Source organism: Oncorhynchus masou, chromosome 25 (genome assembly GCF_036934945.1).
Source record: "Oncorhynchus masou masou isolate Uvic2021 chromosome 25, UVic_Omas_1.1, whole genome shotgun sequence".
In the NCBI taxonomy this organism is placed as follows: domain Eukaryota; kingdom Metazoa; phylum Chordata; class Actinopteri; order Salmoniformes; family Salmonidae; genus Oncorhynchus; species Oncorhynchus masou.
In genome coordinates, this window is record NC_088236.1 from 45,326,056 (window position 1) to 45,344,784 (window position 18,729).

General features: G+C 45.7%; 1 protein-coding gene across 1 annotated transcript in view; it reads left to right on the forward strand.

Moving 5' to 3' along the window:
- kiaa0825 (KIAA0825 ortholog) overlaps positions 1 to 18,729 on the forward strand; it is a 148,719-nt gene that overhangs the window by 43,285 nt on the left and 86,705 nt on the right. The window contains exons 10-18 of the mRNA XM_064937848.1: positions 531 to 721; positions 3,945 to 4,133; positions 4,834 to 4,953; positions 6,401 to 6,540; positions 8,785 to 8,973; positions 11,937 to 12,164; positions 12,380 to 12,794; positions 16,869 to 17,031; positions 18,490 to 18,648. Of these exons, the coding sequence (XP_064793920.1) occupies positions 531 to 721; positions 3,945 to 4,133; positions 4,834 to 4,953; positions 6,401 to 6,540; positions 8,785 to 8,973; positions 11,937 to 12,164; positions 12,380 to 12,794; positions 16,869 to 17,031; positions 18,490 to 18,648 (1,794 nt within the window). The remainder of the gene's footprint in view (positions 1 to 530; positions 722 to 3,944; positions 4,134 to 4,833; positions 4,954 to 6,400; positions 6,541 to 8,784; positions 8,974 to 11,936; positions 12,165 to 12,379; positions 12,795 to 16,868; positions 17,032 to 18,489; positions 18,649 to 18,729) is intronic.

Below are 18,729 nucleotides of genomic sequence, written 5' to 3' on the forward strand. Positions count from 1 at the left end.
CAACACCAACTGTATAGGACTGCCCCCCTCCCCTCGTCTGAAAGCAATTAGAGACAGGAAACCAGCCTCTCTCATTATGTCTCTCTCTCTCTCTCTCTCTCTCTCTCTCTCTCTCTACCTCTCCTGTCTCTATCTCTCCTCTCCCTCTCCCTCCTCTCTCTCCTCTCTCTTTCTCTGTCTTTGTTTTACAACATTTCTTTGACCCGAAGTAAAACCCCATTCATCTTTCTGTCATCTAATTTCAGTGTGTGTGTGTGCATGAGCATCTGTGTGTGTTTGTGTGTGTGCGTGTGTGTGTGCGTGTGTGTGTGTGTGAGTGAACATCTGTGTGTTTAGTGATATTCCAGACTGTTCCCCTTGTCTGTGATGCCTTCCACAGATCAGGGCATGAAAGCAGTCTTTAGTCACATAGGGGAACAGGAGCCCAGGTGCAGAGTGCAGGTGGTGTGACCATGGGGCCTTCTATGTGTTGACAGCACTGTCTCTCTCTCTCTCTTTCTTTTTCGCTCCCTCTATCTCTCTCTCTGCAGGGTGATAGGTGTTCATTCTCAGTGCAGATGTGGCACTACTTCCTGACTGGGCTGCGTACTGACCTGTGGTTGGCTGTGCCAGGCTCTGTGGGGCGGGACGTGCTTGCTCAGGTGACCAGTGAGAGTCTGCAGGTTCTGGTGCAGAGGTACTCCAGGGCACGGCCCTCCTACAAGAGGCACCTACAGATCAGGTACAGTATGGTATGAGGCAGTGCTTCCCCATACACAAGCGCACATATGCATACAGGAACACGCACACAGACATACATGCGTACATACACTCATATACACACACACACATTATTGTTAGTGTTGTTGGTAGTGTTGTTTGTATTGTTAGTGTTGTTAGTATTGTTAGTGTTGTTCGTGGTAGTTTTGTTAGTGGTGTTAGTATCGCTAGTATTGTTGGAATTGTTAGCAGTGGTAGTATTGTTAGCATTGTTAGTGCTGTTAGTATTGTTAGTGCTGTTAGTATTGTTAGTAGCGTTAGTGGTGTTAGTATTGTTAATTCAGATAGTTCTGTTAGTGCTGTTATTATTGTTAGTGGTGTTAGTAGTGTGAGTAGTGTTAGTATTGTTAATTCAGATAGTTCTGTTAGTGCTGTTATTATTGTTAGTATTGTTAGTAGCTTTAGTGGTGTTAGTATTGTTAATTCAGATAGTTCTGTTAGTGCTGTTATTATTGTTAGTGGTGTTAGTAGTGTGAGTAGTGTTAGTATTGTTAATTCAGATAGTTCTGTTAGTGTTGTTATTATTGTTAGTGGTGTTAGTAGTGTGAGTATTGTTTGTGGTGTTATTATTGGTAGTGTTGTTAGTGTTGTTAGTATGGTTCGTGTTGTTAGTAGTGTTAGCATTGGTAGTGTTATTAGTATTGGTAGTATTAGTGGTGTTATTATTGTTGGTGGTGTTAGTATTGTTAGTGGCATTAGTATTGTTGGTGTTGTTGGTAGTGTTAGTATTGTTCGTAGTGTTAGTGGTGTTAGTATTGTTAGTAGTGTTAGTATTGTTCATGGTGTTAGTATTGGTAGTGTTGTTAGTAGTGTTAGCGGTGTTAGTATTGTTAGTAGTGTTAGTATTGTTCGTAGTGTTAGTGGTGTTAGTATTGTTAGTAGTGTGAGTATTGTTCATGGTGTTAGTATTGGTAGTGTTGTTAGTAGTGTTAGTGGTGTTAGCGGTGTTAGTATTGTTAGTAGTGTTAGTATTGTTGGTGGTGTTAGTATTGGTAGTGTTGTTAGTATTGTTAATAGTGTTAGTATGGTTTGTGGTGTTAGTAGTGTTAGCATTGGTAGTGTTGTTAGTTTTGGTAGTGTTGTATTGTTAGTGGTGTTTGTATTGGTAGTGTTAGTGGTGTTAGTATTGTTAGTGGTGTCAGTGGTGTTAGTATTGGTAGTGTTGTTAGTGGTGTTAGTATTGTTAGTAGTGTTAGTATGGTCTGTGGTGTTAGTAGTGTTAGCATTGGTAGTGTTGTTAGTATTGGTAGGGTTGTCAGTGTTGTTAGTATTGTTAGTAGTGCTATTATTGTTAGTGCCGGTAGTATTGTTAGTGTGGTTAGTGTTGTTAGTATTGTTAGTAGTGCTAGTATTGTTAGTGCCGGTAGTATTGTTAGTGTGGTTAGTATTGTTAGTAGTGCTAGTATTGTTAGTGCCGGCAGTATTGCTAGTGTGGTTAGTGTTGTTAGTATTGTTTGTAGTGTTAGTGTTGTTAGTATTGTTCATAGTGTTGGTGTTGATAGTAGTGTTAGTATTGTTAGTGTTATTTGTGCTGTTAGTGTTGATAGTGGTGTTAGTAGTGTTAGTATTGTAAGTGTTGTTCGTAGTGTTAGTGTTTTTATTATTGTTAGGATTGTTAGTAGTGTTAGTATTGTTTGTAGTGTTAGTAGTGTTAGTATTGTTAGTGTTGTTTGTAGTATTAGTATTGTTAGTATTGTTAGTAGTGTTGGTGGTGTTAGTAGTGTTAGTGTTGTTAGTATTGTTAGTGGTGTTTGTAGTGTTAGTGTTGTTAGTGGTGTTAGTTTTGTTAGTATTGTTAGTTTTGTCAGTGTTGTTAGTAGTAGTGATATTGTTAGTGTTGGTTGTAGTGTTAGTGTTGTTAGTATTGTTAGTTGTGTTAGTATTGTTAGTGTTGTTTGTAGTGTTAGTGTTGTTATTATTGTTAGTAGTGCTATTATTGTTAGTAGTGTTAATATTGTTAGTATTGTTAGTGGTGTTCGTAGTGTTAGTTTTGTTAGTATTGTTAGTGTTGTTGTTAGTGTTGATTGTGGGGTTAGTAGTGTTAGTATTGTTAGTGTTGTTTGTAGTTTGTGTTGTTAGTATTGTTCGTGCTGTTAGTATTGTTCGTGTTGGTTGTGTTGTTAGTATTGTTTGTGCTGTTGGTGTTGTTAATATTGTTAGTGTTGTTAGTATTGTTGGTGGTTTTTGTGTTGTTATTATTGTTTGTTTATTTTGTGTTGTTGGTGTTGATCATGTTGTTAGTATTCTTAGTGTTGTTAGTGTTGTTGTTTGTGCTGTTGGTGTTATTGGTGTTGATCGTGTTGTTTGTGTTGTTAGTGTTGTTGTTTGTGCTGTTGGTGTTATTGGTGTTGATCGTGTTGTTAGCATTGTTGGTGATAGTGTTGTTGTTTGTGGTGTTGTTTGTGGTGTTGGTGTTGTTGTTGTTGTTAGTGTTGTCGTGTTAGAGTTAGGCTCAGTTCCATAGTGTTCCTTTTGGGCTTGACGTGGGGGACTGAACGCTGCATTAACACATACAAAACACACCCTGAACACATGCTGAGGCCTTCAGTCCACAACTGCTTCACATCACCGCTGACGGATGACAATGTGCAGGTCGTCCATGAATTAGTGTTTGGAGAGAGGGCTTGGTGTGTGTGTGTGTGTGTGTGTGTGTGTGTGTGTGTGTGTGTGTGTGTGTGTGTGTGTGTGTGTGTGTGTGTGTGTGTGTGTGTGTGTGTGTGTGTGTGTGTGTGTGTGTGTGTGTGTGTGTGTGTGTGTGTGTGTGTGTGTGCGTGCTTGCACTGTGTTACATACTGGCCTCCCAAAGAGAGAGAGGAAGTGTAGGGTTCCTCTGTCTATCTCTGCTCCAACTCACAACCCTCAAATGATTACACTAAGACACACTTAGGAATGCTGTCCATCTAACTTAGAACGGTGATGACAGATTTGGCTCCCGTGAAGAAATAGTCCAATAAAAGCCCTACATCCAATTGAGGAAACAGATTTACTGCTTTCTGGACATGAAAGAAGCTATTTATTTACATAGTAGAGCGAAGGCCTCAGGCCCGTAACTGTCCTGTCATAAACTCAGCAGGAGGTTTCATCTGGCTCGCCAACCATGTTGTCATGTTATGATGTCATGCCTGATGAGAGTTCGGGATGCTCTGTGTAGTGTCTAACCCCTTCTCTCCCCCCCCCCCCCCCAGGTGTGACATCACGGTGGTGCTGCTGTGTGTGGAGCAGCTCATGTGGAGTGTGTGTGAGCGGCCTGAGGCGCTGGCTCAGTCAGAGCCATCGGTGGCGGGCTGCGTCTGGGTCGCCTCAATCCACAGCCTGTGTGACCAGCTCCTGACCACGCTGGTCATCGTGACAGCACCCCTGCCTCAGCTCTACTGGTACAGACACAGCCTCTGCCATCTGATCTCTCACACTGGCCGCACTAGCCAATCAGCTGTAGCGCATGCTGTCTGCCTTTTACCAACCCCAAACCTCTGGGAACTGTCGTCTTTTAAACAGCCGCTTAGTCCCAGGGGTTCACTCTGACATCATAAACCTATATTAATGTACATTACTGCAGCATGGTAAGATTAACCTGGCTTTGTTGTAACAGACCACTCTTTATGCAGGGTGTCAATCCGCGACACCATCACTTCAACCACCATCAGCTGTACACTGAGTGTACAAAACATTAGGAACACCTGCTCCTTCCATGACATAGACTGACCAGGTGAATTCAGGTGAAAGCTATGATCCCTTATTGATGTCGCCTGTTAAATCCACCTCAATCGGTGTAGACGAAGGGGCCCGGTTTGTGTCAGGAACTGCAACGCTGCTGGGTTTTTCACGCAGAAGAGTTTCCCGTGTGTATCAAGAATGGTCCACCACCCAAAGGACATCCAGCCAACTTGACACAACTGTTGATAAGCATTGGAGTCAACACGGGCCAGCATCCCTGTGGAATGCTTTCGACACCTTGGAGAGTCCATGGCCCGACGAATTGAGGCTGTTCTGAGGTCCATACACTGTCACGGCATAGGCAAAGGACACATTGGGCTGATATGCTGTATTCTGATGGTTATGTGTCATATCCCTCAGGACTTTCCAGTACAGACCTGGAGAGGGCTCTGCGCCAGCTCTGGCCCATTCCCCAGGCAGCCCTGGCATACACTGGCTCAGTGCCATCCACCCTGGCCTGTTCACCCAGCAGGCAGCACGGTACGTAACATACGCACACTCGCACAAACTCTTACACGCAGAGAGTATACCCACCACGGCCCAAGGACCATATGTCAAGCACCATATGTGTGCTGAGTTAGGGCGTCGTCTTTGTGAGGGCCCCAGTCATACCCAGGGACTGTAATACAACACAGATGCAGTTAAAGAAGTCGAGGTGGGAAGCAATAGTGTTACTACACACACTGTGTTTATGTTAATGGCTGCTGAGGGGGTTTTCACTGAGGGTGTGAACAGAGACGACTGTTTCGGAGTGGGACGAGGGGTGTGCGGGCATGCGCTCGTGTCTGGAGGTTTGGGGAGGAATGACTTCTCTGACCTGAGAAGGTGCACTCAGTCATTCTCCGCACTCGCCCCATACTGCCCCCTCCCCTCACCACCCTTACTCTTGGGTGATGTCATCGCAGGCTTAGAGAGCACAAATCACCCCCCCCCCCCCCCCTACCCAACCCCTGCCATACTCCCTGAGAGTTGAAATGCGTTTATGTTTTTGACCTTCTTTATTTCCCTCATGTTCAGTGATGGCAGGGTGCCTTGCTGTGCTGTGGTTCCCTGGCCAAATCCACAGGTCCTTCCATGGCTGGGCCCTGTAGCCAGACCTTCCCTCAGCTCAGCTCCTCACATAAACCGACTGTGATGATTATTAAATAAAACAACAATAAAAACACAAAGCACGTCGATAAATCAAGCAGTATTATGGCCAATCAAAAGTGTGGAGCTCTCTTGTTTTGACACTGGAAGCCGACCCTGTGCTGTAGCTGGTCAGATTTATCACAGCAGTTAAGGGAGGATCTCTCCTGGATTTGCAGCCCCAGTGACATCATAAACTGCGCCGTCAGGTTAAGGCATAGTGTTCCTCACTCAAGCAGCAGGGTGCACCACGCTCTCGCTTTTTGGCTGGAACGGGTTGGCTAACTTTCCCTCCCCCGTCCTCCTCCTAGTTTTCCTTGCCCTTTATCAGATTTTTATTGAGACGTATACAACACACGCCCGTGCACACTCACGCACACTCACACATTCACACACATGCACACTCGCACGCAAACTCCAAGGACATGCCTCATTACACCCAGCTGGCTGCAGCCTCATGGTTCCACAAAATACATAGAGGGTTATGCTGTATATTTATGTATTTGGCTTCTCCCCAAATGTTCGTTTGCTTGGAGCTGGCCAAGATTAAATGTAATTCCTTCCTGGTGTACACTCGAAGTAAGCGAGCATGAAGGCATTTGCGCACTAATCTGGTAAGGGAGGAACTGACATTCAAGGAAGTTGCTATATCATAACAGTATATTTGCGGTTCACGGATGTGCGTCCTCCCTTGTCTGAATGGCTTTCTATCATTCTAGTTACCCGACGCTGCAGAGCCGTCACTGCTGTTGTGTGTTGTTTCTCCTGTCTGTCTGTCCCGTGACTGTCTCGGTTGAAGGGAGGGCCTGGCGGGCGAAGCGACCTCCGAGTGCCAGCTGAGGCTGCTGACCTCTGACCCAAGATGCAGTCCCAGGTTGCTGCTGACCGCCATCCTGCACAGAGACTGTCACCTGCTGCGAGTCCTCCTGGAACACTCCCGTAAGACACTCTGATGGAAATACTCTAACAACCTGCTCGTTGCACCACACACACCTGGGAAAGGGGATTGAAAAATGAAAACGGAGTTTTCTGAGATGTTGTTTTGTTGGTTTTGTTGGTTGCACAAACTCTTCATTCTCCCAAATATGATATCTTATTTTAAATTCATGTGTTAGATCTTTATTAGGCAAAGTGAAACCAAAGTCAAGCCGTCAAACTCCCAGAGGCCCATGGGTAGGATAGGATCCGCTTTGGTTATGAAACCTTTAAAATGTCATCTGTGCCCAGGGCCCCAATGAAACTAATCACATCTATGGACAGGCTGTGCAGTGCCTGAACATCTTTGGATGGAGCCCATTTGTTTTATGGAGTTGTCATCATCCTCCTCATCATCATCAGGGCCTTCATCATCCCGACTAAATCAATAGAGAGCCGTAATAAACACCCAACAGGGCTAACCTGAGCTCACACACTGACCTTTTAAACATCTCCTTCTCCTCTCTCCACATTGGGAAAGTGTAACCTTTAAAGACTGTTGTGCACTTGCACATTAATTCACATTAAAGCGACCTCATTAATAACAACTCCGGCCTTCTAAGAAGACGGCAGCTAGCTAGCGTTTCTCCCCTCCCCACCGTCGCCCGGGCCTGCACTGCACCGTCGTAAATCAACATCGCCACCAAACCGAACTCTACCTCGGAGACCAGCTAATTAAGAGGAACCAGACAAACCCGGCCATTCTCCTCGTCCCAACTCTCAGCAGCCGCTGCTGCCTTAACTGCTCTCTGATGGGTGGGTCTGTCCTCTCGCGCAGCAGCGCCAGCAGGCTGGGCACGGATTTCTGCTACGCTAGGTCCTCTCTGTAAATGAGCAGCTTTATACACAGGACTGTTTTATTATTATCACACACTGTGTCTGCTTCCAATTACAGACGAGAGAGAGACAGAGAGAGAGAGAGAGAGAGAGACAGAGAGAGAGAGAGAGAGAGAGAGAGAGAGAGAAAGAAAGAGAAAAAGAGAGAGAGAGAGAGAGAGAGAGAGAGAGAGAGAGAGAGAGAGAGAGAGAGAGAGAGAGAGAGAGAGAGAGAGAGAGAGACTCCTCAGAGATGGAACAGTAGTCTATCTATCATAACTCATCTCCGGTTCCATAATGGGATAATTATTAAAAGGTGTCTAGTTAACCCGCCATGCTCTTCAGCACCCCAAGTGGAAATGAATATAAGTCCCCCCTTTCCCCTCGACAGTGGGCATGGCGCTATCACCACGCGCCCTCTCCTTAAGGACCAATTACCAGGCCGACAGACTACAAGGCCGCAGCATTATCCACATAATGCAGTGTAATAGAGTGATTGTAGGTCAAAGGATGTTTGACCACTTTTTTTTTTGTGCCACGTCGGGAGAAAAAAAAAACAGAGAGGAAATCAATTCCCATCAGTGGTTGAGCGGCGATGGGCTTCCTGGCTTCTTATTAAGCCGGGTGATATTAGGGCCCCTGCGTCCCTTAATGCGGCAGGTAATTTAGGCCTGTCATTTTAAAACAGTCCAACATTTGTCAAGGGGGAACGCAAACAGCTCCCTGCCTTCCATCAAAGGGCCCGCTCATTGAGTATTGCGTTGCATTCGGCCTCCTATTCAAATACCTGTCATCTCCCACAAAACAGACTGACGGACGGCCTCTGGACCTGTGCCACTGGAGGAACACAGATGATCCCCCTCCCCCTCGGGCCCCTACCCCCCCCCCCCTTCCCAACCCCCCACCCTCACCACACCATGCCTGCAGCGACCCCCACAAGGACATCCTGGCAGACCGTGTTCCTACTTATTTCCTGCCTTTCGTCTACTAGATATTCATCCACAAGAGGCTTGGGGATTCAGTTGTTTTTGTATAGTTTCACTAAAGATGTGTGGGTGTGTATTTTCTATGCCAATAGTTATTTTGTTACCTTTCGTGTCCCAGTTTGGACAGCCTTGACAGTCTTGAGATATTTCCTCGCTTGGCGCGTTTGATATTGCTTTATTTCCACCTCTCCACAGCCCCCACCTCGAAGGTGCAGCTGGGGAATGTTCTGTATCATGACGACTAAGGTTGAAATGGAAGGTTAGCAGTGCACGGTCATATATTGCAGCTGAAGAGACCCCATTCAAAACTGACTCGCACTCCCGAACGTGTTTGAATGCTTGGGTTTCACTATAGTCCTTGGCATTTTATGTGTGTCTGTCACTTCAACCTTTCCTATCTTTTCAGATTTCTGCATGGAGGAGGAGGCCGATGCTGATGCTGTGTCTCCTGTGAAGAGCGATGCTGGAGATGAGTTTATGGAGGCTGTGTACAACGTGCTCAGCTCTCTGAACAATGTCCCTAAAGCCCTGACACTGGCCCTGGAGACTTACTTTGACAGAGGACACTTATGGGACTATCTATACAGTCCGGCAGGTATTTAAACCTCATTGTTGCCATACAGAACCTATATTTTACACTGGAGTGCGCTGTACTGTAGGCACTCGAGAGCACACAATGTAGGATGCAGACTGCGTTTCCAAAGAAAAGCACTGAAGAAACCTACAGTTGACGTTGGAGGTTTACGTACACTTAGGTTGGAGTCATTAACACTCGTTTTTCAACCACTCCACACATTTCTTGTTAACAAACTATCGTTTCGGCAAGTCGGTTCTGACATCTACTTTGTGTACGACACAAGACATTTTTCCAACAATTGTTTACAGACAGATGATTTCACTTATAATTCACTGTGTCACAACTCCAGTGGGTCAGAAGTTTACATACATTAAGTTGACTGTGCCTTTAAACAGCTTGGAAAGTTCCAGAAAATGATGTCATGGCTTTAGAAGCTTCTGATTGACGCTAATTGACGTCAATGGGGGGGTGTACCTGTGGATGTATTTCAAGGCCTACCTTCAAACTCAGTGCCTCTTTGCTTGACATCGTTGGAAAATCAAAAGAAATCAGCAAAGAACTTTGGTAGACCTCCATATGTCTGGTTCATCCTTGGGAGCAATTTCCAAACGCCTGAAGGTACCATGTTCATCTGTATAAACAATAGTACACAAGTATAAACACTATTCAAACCTGACTCAGTTACACCAGCTCTGTCAGGAGGAATGGGCCAAAATTCACCCAATTATTGTGGGAAGCTTGTGGAAGGCTACCCGAAACGTTTGTCCCAAGTTAATCAATTTAAAGGAAATGCTATCAAATACTAATTGAGTGTATGTAAACTTCTGACCCACTGGGAATATGATTAAATAAATAAAAGCTGAAATAAATCATTCTTTCTACTATTATTCTGACATTTCACATTCTTAAAATAAAGTGGTGATCCCAACTAACTTAAAACAGGGAATGTTTACAAGGATTAAATGTCAGGAATTGTGAAAAACTGAGTTTAAATGTATTTGGCTAAGGTGTGTGTAAACGTTTGACTTCAACGGTATGTCCGAACTTTGTCATGGTCCCTAATGTTCAGATCTGGATCCAAATCTATATTAAGTTTTGGGAAATAGCCAATTTGAGCTGCAATTGATTTAGTTTGACTGGTACAATGGAACCAATGGAATAGTCCCAAAAGTACAAACTCCAAGCTAAATTATACACACCTAAAATAAAGTATATGAAACTATTTGAGATGTCTATTTGACCCACATCAGGTTCAAATCAACATATAGGTTAACGCTATTAGTAGTTATGTGGCCGTGTGTGAGTGCGTGTGTGCATGCGTGCTAGTGTGTGTGCATGCCCATAGGTAAACTCTGACGTCACCATTCTAACGAATACACCACGTCCGAAGTGGGCTTTTATCGGAATGGATTCGAGGCTCAGTACAAATAATCCTAAACTGCAGCGCAAACCCTCCCTTAACTGGCTCTCTGGTGACTGTTTACGTGTTGTCATTTCCATGACAAAACATAGAAGAAGTCCCGCTCCAACATCAGCTCATCCTGTCGAGCTGATCGTACTACTAATCGTTCAGTGCTCAATAACACAGACTGCAATTATTCCCTGACACTTCCTTTTGATTTTGGGTTTAATCAGGGCTCCTGTGGAGTCCCAGCTCCTTTTGCTGTATTTTTTTTCTCCATCACATGTGAGAGGTAATTATTGTTGCATAAATTAGGGTGATTGGGTAGGAGGTTGGAAGGGGAGAAGGAGAGAAGACAGTGATGGATTCACTCCTGTCGTCTCAATGTCACCCGGTGCTCTCTCTCTCTTTCTCTCTCTCTCTCTCTCTCTCTTCTCTCTCTCTCTCTCTTCTCTCTCTCTCTTCTCTATTCTCTCTCTCTCTCTCTTCTCTCTCTCTCTTCTCTCTCTCTCCTCTCTTCTCTCTCTCTCTCCTCTCTCTTCTCTCTCTTCTCTCTCTCTCCCCCTCTCTCTCTCTCTCTCTCTCTCTCTCTTCTCTCTCTCTTCTCTCTCTTCTCTCTCTCTCTCTCTCTTTCTGTGTGTCTCCTGCTATCGTTGGCTTAATTGCTGCTCTGGGATGCACCTCCCAACTGAGATGGTGTGTAATTGAATTTTGGGGCTCAGGAGTTCCCCGAACCAAACTATTGATCTCTCTGGGAACTTCTCTACTGTTCTGTGTTCTGTGATGTCCAATGACTTAACGATCAGCTGGAGCTGGCTGAAGTCTTATGTGTTGAAGTAGTCAGTGATTATATAAGTGCTGAGTTGTGAACAGGGTTTGAATATGGGGTGACTTTTGACAAATGGGTTGAGGTTTTGGAGACAGAGGTCTTTGCTTTACCGTGTAGCAGGCCTATATCACGTCATTTTTTTCTGTTTTGAAGGGATGGAGAGTTATAGATGGTAGGATTCCCCTGGGACTTCAATGCATTCCAGTTCTGCCTCTGTACTAAATCTCTCTGATGTAGCTCTTTGTTTTACTGCTAATGCCATGGAAACGATATGAGTGCCGTACAGCTGCACACTGTTGCTGATCTGGTACTAATATGTACAGGGTATTGAAGGCCAAAACGTTGAAAGGCCTGACTTCGGCAAAGCTGGTATACACCTAATGCCCACCTGGCTTTGATACAGAATACCTCTCTTCCCCTGGTAGTGGGTTTCAAAAACTTCTCCGCACCAAAAGATTTACGGTTGCAACTTTCAGCTTTTTAAATCTGTTGTTCTGTTTTCAGTTGTTCACCCTCAAATAATCTTTCTCTCCTTGGCACTGAAATTGTGATTTATAATCGGTGGTTGACAGAGTTTTCTCAACTGATTCCCCCAGGTTTCGATAAGTTGCTGATTTAAATACAACTATTGATAAGCATTAGCCAATTTAGAAGAAAAGCCCTCTGGAACACTCAGAACGACTACTCTTCCTCTGTCATGAAAGTGATTGCTAACCCTGTCCTGTCCTGTCCTGTCCTGGCCTGTCCTAGATTCAGTGCGGCCTGTCCCCGTGGTGATCAGCTTTATCCGGGCAGTGGTCAACCAGCCTGTCCACTGTCTTCTGGGCCATCTGGTCACCATGGTACTGGCTTGGCAGGCCTCTGAGGATCCCTGTTCCTCCCTGCTCAGACGGGACGTCCCAGACAACATCCTCACTAAAGTCCCCAAGGAGTGGAGTTATACCCTTCAGACACCCAAGGGGAGGGAATCAGCTAAGAGTAAGTACTGGCGCCACTGTCTCAGTCTGAGCTGGATTATTGCGTGGACGAAATTGTGTGGATCAAAAAATGTACATTTGCATTGCATCTCTTCTTGTAGTACACCGGAACTCAATTGATTATCCATTGGCTAAATTAACATATTTATTTCATGCTTATTATTGTCTGAAACACTTTGTTTCATTACCCCTGGTTTGTCTCTCCTGTCTGTTCAGGTGTGGTGAATCTGGCCCTCCAGGCCCTCTCCTTCATCTACACCAACCTGCCCTCGGCCGTGGCTTCCCTCCCTCTGCCAGTACGCTTCCTCTTCCACACCGCAGAGAAACACCTTTCCCAGCATGCTCGGCAGCTGCGCTCCACAGGCCTGCTCCTCTGGGCCCTCCTTAGCTGTCTCTGCCAGTGCCTGGAGGACCCCAACTCACTGGAGCTGCTGTGCGGCTTGCCTTTGGATAGGGGGGCCAAGGAGAGACTGGCCCTGCTGTCAGAGTGCCTCCAGGGGACCATGGGCCAGGGCCAGCAGAAGGGTGTGCCCAAGCCCACTGTGCACAAGGTACTGCAGGCTCTGGAGGAGAGGAGGCCCAAGTGGTGCTCCATGCAGCTGCAGAAGGCCCGCAAGCTCTGCTCCGAGAGGTGAGAGGACAACTGAACTTAATCCTAACCTAACTGTAATCCTAACCAAACCTAATTTATCCTGCAGAAGGTCAGCAAGCTCTGCTCCGAGAGGTGAGAGGTCAACCGAACATAATCCTAACCTAACTGTAATCCTAACCAAACCTAATTTATCCTGCAGAAGGCCCGCAAGCTCTGCTCCGAGAGGTGAGAGGTCAACTCTGGACACCTACTGTGTGTACAAACACGGAGCTGCGGTCAATCCATTTCTCTCTTTATAGTCTTCAGGATGTGTCGAACATAACAACTGTCCATTCAGGACTAATTACAACCAAAGAGATGATCATTAGTCACGCTAGCTTTGATATTGAAACTGCGATATGTCATCCAACACATCATTCTGTTGAGTGATCCCATCTGTCATTTTGTGGGAGGAGATTGGTTGAGGCAGATTATATGAAAGCATGGCCCTGAGAGAGAACCACATGACCTGCACCTGAAGTCAACCCTGCCATAAATTCCTGGTGACCTGCAAGGGAGGTGTTTGGTCCCACGCTATGTTTTGTGTTTACTTATAATTACGATCGGATGACTACTGCTCAAGGTGGCTTGGAAAACATCTTTTCATCAGGCTCAATGTAACACTGTAGAAGGACAAGGGCCTCTATTCAGGTTCACATACAGATAGGGACCTAGGGGGGCCTTTTTTGCCCTCCTATGAGAAAAGTGCCCTTTCAGATTGGTGGCATTTCTTAAAGGGGCGTTCTGCAATTCAAAGGACAGCAAAACCGACACCCCACCACTGTTTTGGCAAACAGATGAGGGATGGGTTGGAGATGTGTTGCCACTCTCAAATTCTCAGACAGAGCTATGGATGCCAGGACTGACCATCCATGGGATCAAAATGACAGTTTTGACCGACGAAATGACGTTGCCACGAGCAGCACCGCATATATTGTGCTGCTGCCATGTTGTGTTGCTGCCGTGTTGTGTTGCTTCCGTGTTGTGTTGCTACCATGCCCTGTTGTCGTGTGTTGCTGCCATGCTATGTTGTTGTCTTTAGGTCTCTCTTTATGTTGTGTTGTCTCTCTTGTCGTGATGTGTATTCTATCCTATATTTATATATATTTTTTAATCCTGGCCCCTGTCCCATCAGCAGCAGGCCTTTTGGTAGGCCGTCATTGTAACTAAGAATTTGTTCTTAACCCTCCTGTTGTGTTCGTTTCATGTTAATTAATTCTGTGTTCCCGGGCCAAAATGACCGCCCCATTATAGCTGATTATAGATCCATAATAATACATATATTATCACCTAATGTTGTGTTAGATCTTTTTATCAACTTCAGTTCTTGTGAACTTTACACGTTTTGAACTTCTATTTGCTATTTATGGCCTGTAGGCCTCATTGACCTGAGCTCATACAACTCGTTTTTGAGTTTAAAAAAAGCCTAATGTATGGATTATTTTGACTATAACAAATACTCAGATGAAACATATTGTACTATTTATCAAAGACTACTTTGTGTCTAAGTTTAACAAGGACTCTCCTCACCAGAGTCATGATCAAAGATATGATCAAGAGCCTCACATACAGTATATCGTTTGGTCATTGTGCTGCCACAGAATGAATTGTGAGCAAGGCCTCAAAAAAGCTTTTACATACCAGAGCTGCGAGAACAGTACTATATATTATTGAAACAATGTTGCAATTGTTTGTGAGAATGCCAACAGGTGTGGTGTCTGTGGGGGAAAGATTCTATTGGGGAAAGGTTCCCGTGGGGGTTGCCATGGAAGCCAAGAAGGGGAGTGATGTGTGCGTGCTCAAACACACATGCATGTGGGGGTCTGGGAGAGGAAGTGTGTCCATGTGATGAATGGGCATGTGCCTAAACTCAATTTTATACACTAATTGTAGTCTCACCCATTCATTTCTAATGACCGGTCATTTTTGGCCTGGGGGCACCAGAGGTGTTGAAAATCATCCAAATGTATTTTGTGTGTTCAGATGTCCTGTGTGGACAAAGTCTTGGAACCGTAAGACAATTTTCAGAGAGAAAACTCCAATTCGACCGGAACACAGCAGGATGGTAAACTGATTTGCCTAGTTAAATCAAGGTTAAATCAAATACAAGTGTTTCAGTCTGATTCATGGTGTATTCAGCCAAATTGCATTTGTGTATTTGTGACAAAATGATTTAATGAGTAGTATGCTATTCAGAAATGTTCTTTAATTTAACCCTGATGGATTGCGTCATCGGTTGCAGCCATTATTCATGGGATCCTGTATGAACAAGATCAATGTGTTCTGAGACACGATATTTATCGTAAATGATGGACATCCTACAGTCTGAATGGAAAACAAAATAAGGCAATGGGAAATTGGGTTTGAGTTTGGCTCATACTGTCTGCCCTTTGAACCCGAGCTTGGTGACTTATTCCCAGAACCTGCACCTCTGACCGCTCAAGACCAACGAGAAGAGCAGAAAAGTCTGGACACATTTATCCTCGTTAAAAATGATTTAGCCGTCCGGTTAACGGAACCACACAAACACAGCGGCTCGCAGAAAGAAAGAGAGAGAGAGAGAGAGAAAGACGGAGAACAGATTAGCTCAAGTGTTCCAGGAAATGGCCGGCTCCTAGTGACAGGAACAAGGGGTGGTGGAAGTTGGAAAAAAACAGAGAAGAGGGGGTAAATGGGAGGGGGAAAAGTGAAAGAGTGATTATGTATCACCTGTCGGAGCCATTCTCTGAGATCATTACTATTCATTAAAATAACCTTCACTGGGAAGTGAAGCCTGGGTTGTAAACAATCAGTGTACAGTGGCATCAGCGGGAGGGAATGGGGGCTCGCCAGTCTAAAAACAACCCCCCACCGCCCCAACCTATCCTCTCACACACTCTACCACCCCCCCCCCCTCCAACTTGTCTTTGTAAAGTAATTTGTAGAGGAGAAGATTATTGTTCTCCATCATGGTGACCCTGACTGGACTGACGGGATGAATACACAGATGAAGATGAATGCAGTTATTCCTTGGCGGAGGTCTGCCTCTTTCAGGGCACATTGGCCCTAATGACATGATTGATAGGCTGTCCCAAATCCAGAGAGGCCCTCATTAATCACCCCGCTGACTGAATCCAATCATCTGCTTCACCTGCACAGTGATGGACAGGAAAGGATACAGCGCAGGTGCTGACACGGACCCGCTACCGGGAGAAGGAAGGGCCTCGCCCACCTCTCTCAATGTCACATCCGCCAAAAGCTGCCTGACAGGCGACAATGTTTCTGCCACCTTATAATTACAAAAAGAAGAGCGAGAGAGAATGTGAAAGGGGAAAAAAAACAACGGCAGGAAGTCCGTCCGGACGGAGGAGAGCGTTTTGACGGACGGCGAGAGTCGTGGCAATGGTGAGGAACATAGGAAGGGCAGGGAAATGACTCGGGCCGCTGCTAGGGTAAGGCGCTTGTGTGTTGGTGTGTGTGTGTGTGTGTGTGTGTGTGTGTGTGTGTGTGTGTGTGTGTGTGTGTGTGTGTGTGTGTGTGTGTGTGTGTGTGTATATTGTACACACATGCACACAAGCACACGCGCTCACACACACAGTGAAATCATTTATACTATATCACAGCTCTATCAATTCCAGGCCTTTCTGTTTTGAAACACCTCCGTCTGGAGACTCTGATAGAACAGAACACGCTGTATCTATACATTACGTTCACTTTCCATACACACCTCAATGCTGCAGAAAGAGATGCACACAAACGGTTTTAGAAAAAGGCCTGTAATTGAAACGTTCAATGAAAAGTGGGGACAAAAGTGCTGCAAGGAAATAAAAGCCCAAACCTTGAACCCTCCTACATGTTTTTAAAGTGTAAATCTTTCATATCCATTCAAGTGCGGTCACAACAGAATAAAGTGTGGCCATGTATTTGGAGCTCTTTGGCTAAATCCCTCAAAGAAATGGACTGTTCAGGGAGCAGATATTCATGGTAACTGTGGCTTTTTGTTTTCCCCTGCCTCCTTCTTTCTCTCTTTGTATCTCACCTCTCACTCTTTCACCCCCCCCCCTCTCTTTATCTCTGTCTCTCTCCCTCTCTCAGTGCGTTTGAGTGGGGCGAGAGTGGTGTTCCACAGGAGGGGGGCGGCGGCGGTGTGGCTGAGGCGACTGAGCAGAAAATAGGGCTGATACTCCTGGAGATTTGCCACAAACCAGGTGGCTCCGAGTACCTGAGGCAAATCTATCATATCATCCAAGTCAATGAGGTAAGGAAGGACTCCCTCTCCCCCGCAATTTGGTGGCCGCTGGCCTGGGGCCGGCGTCTGCTCTGGGGGGGAGGGGTAGGGGGAGCGGGTGAAAGTGTGGGGGGTTACCACTGGATCTGCCTGCTGCCCAGCTGCCTGGCTGAGACCAGGAAGACCCAACTCTGACACCATCACACGGTAGTAGCCACTGACCTCCCTGCAACTTACTGTATGTGTGGTACAGGTGAGTGATAGGGCTGGAGAGATGGAGAGAGGGAGGAAGGAAAGGGGCAAGGGGGTGGGAGGAGGACAGAAGTCTAAAGATCCTCAAATATCTTCTTGGTTATTCTCCTTTTTCTTATGGTGGCTGTACGCAAATATAATGTAATTTGTCAATATTGTAACTCATAGCACCAAGTCCACTTATACCACAATTCAAATCTCTTCAACTCTTCTTCCACGACTCTCAGCCTCAGTGAGTGGTAGAGGGATGTTGTTTTGTAGCCAGGAGACAGTGAGGCCCAAACATGTTCCAAAGTACCCCCTACTAGTAGCCTCCTCTACCCAAACAAGGTCAAGGCAAGGATGGCCAGGTCAGGCTGGACGGCTGGGCTGGTGTGTGCTGGCCTGGGCTGGGCTGGGAGGGGGGGTGACAGGCTGACTGATGTGTGTGCAGTGGATCCACACTGGTGTGCCTCTGTTCACACCCCACTCCCCCCACCACCACCACAGCACCAAGCCTGTTCCTCCACCTGCACTTCTGCAAAACCATACCAAAGGTTACACTGTAGAAATGAGGGTAGAAAGTAAGCTCCTACCATGAAATAGTTATCTCTGTGTCTGGATGTCTATACATATCCTCATCCTCTGCCATTGTCCTGTATCTCTGTTTCTATTTCTAATGAGGTCTGATTCATTTCTACTTTTGTTGGGCCAATCAATCAGGGAATACAGAGAGAGAGAGAGAGAGAGAGACGGCGAGAGAGAGAGAGACGGCGAGAGAGAGAGAGAGAGAGAGAGAGAGAGAGAGAGAGAGAGAGAGAGAGAGAGAGAGAGAGAGAGAGAGAGAGAGAGAGAGAGAGAGAGAGAGAGAGAGAGAGAGAGAGAGAGAGAGAGAGAGAGAGAGAGAGAGAGAGAGAGAGAGAGAGAGAGAGAGCCCATTCCAATGTCCATTACTGGATCTCTGGAACTATATCTGAAACTGATTAGTTTCTACTTCTGTTGGGCCAATCAAACAGGGAATAGGTGGAAGGAGAGCATCCCAGTGTCCATTATGTCTGGGTCTGTACTTTTTAAAATCAGAGATGTACTAATTAAAATGGCAAAGATATAATAGGAATTGTGCTAAATGACCTTCCAGATAATTGTCTTTGAGGACAGCTGTACTTGCCCCTGTGTTCTTGAAAATGTGTGAAATGCTTAACTCTCTGACCTCTCTCTCTCCCTCCCTCCATCCTTCTGTTCTATGTGTTTCTCCAGCCACTGTTGAGGTCCAAGCTGTGTGTTCCCAGTGACCCCCCAATTGACTCTCCTCAGACAGTGACCTTTGACCTGGGAACAGACAGCTCTGGTCACCCCTCACCCCGGTTCAACCCCCTCCACCAGTTTGACCACATCGGCAGCAACAAGTTAGACCAGGTGGGTCCTCTGTCCATTCTTCTTCTTTTTTTGATACCATTGTTTCAATTGAAAGCTATAGTTAAGCAATAAGGCACAGGG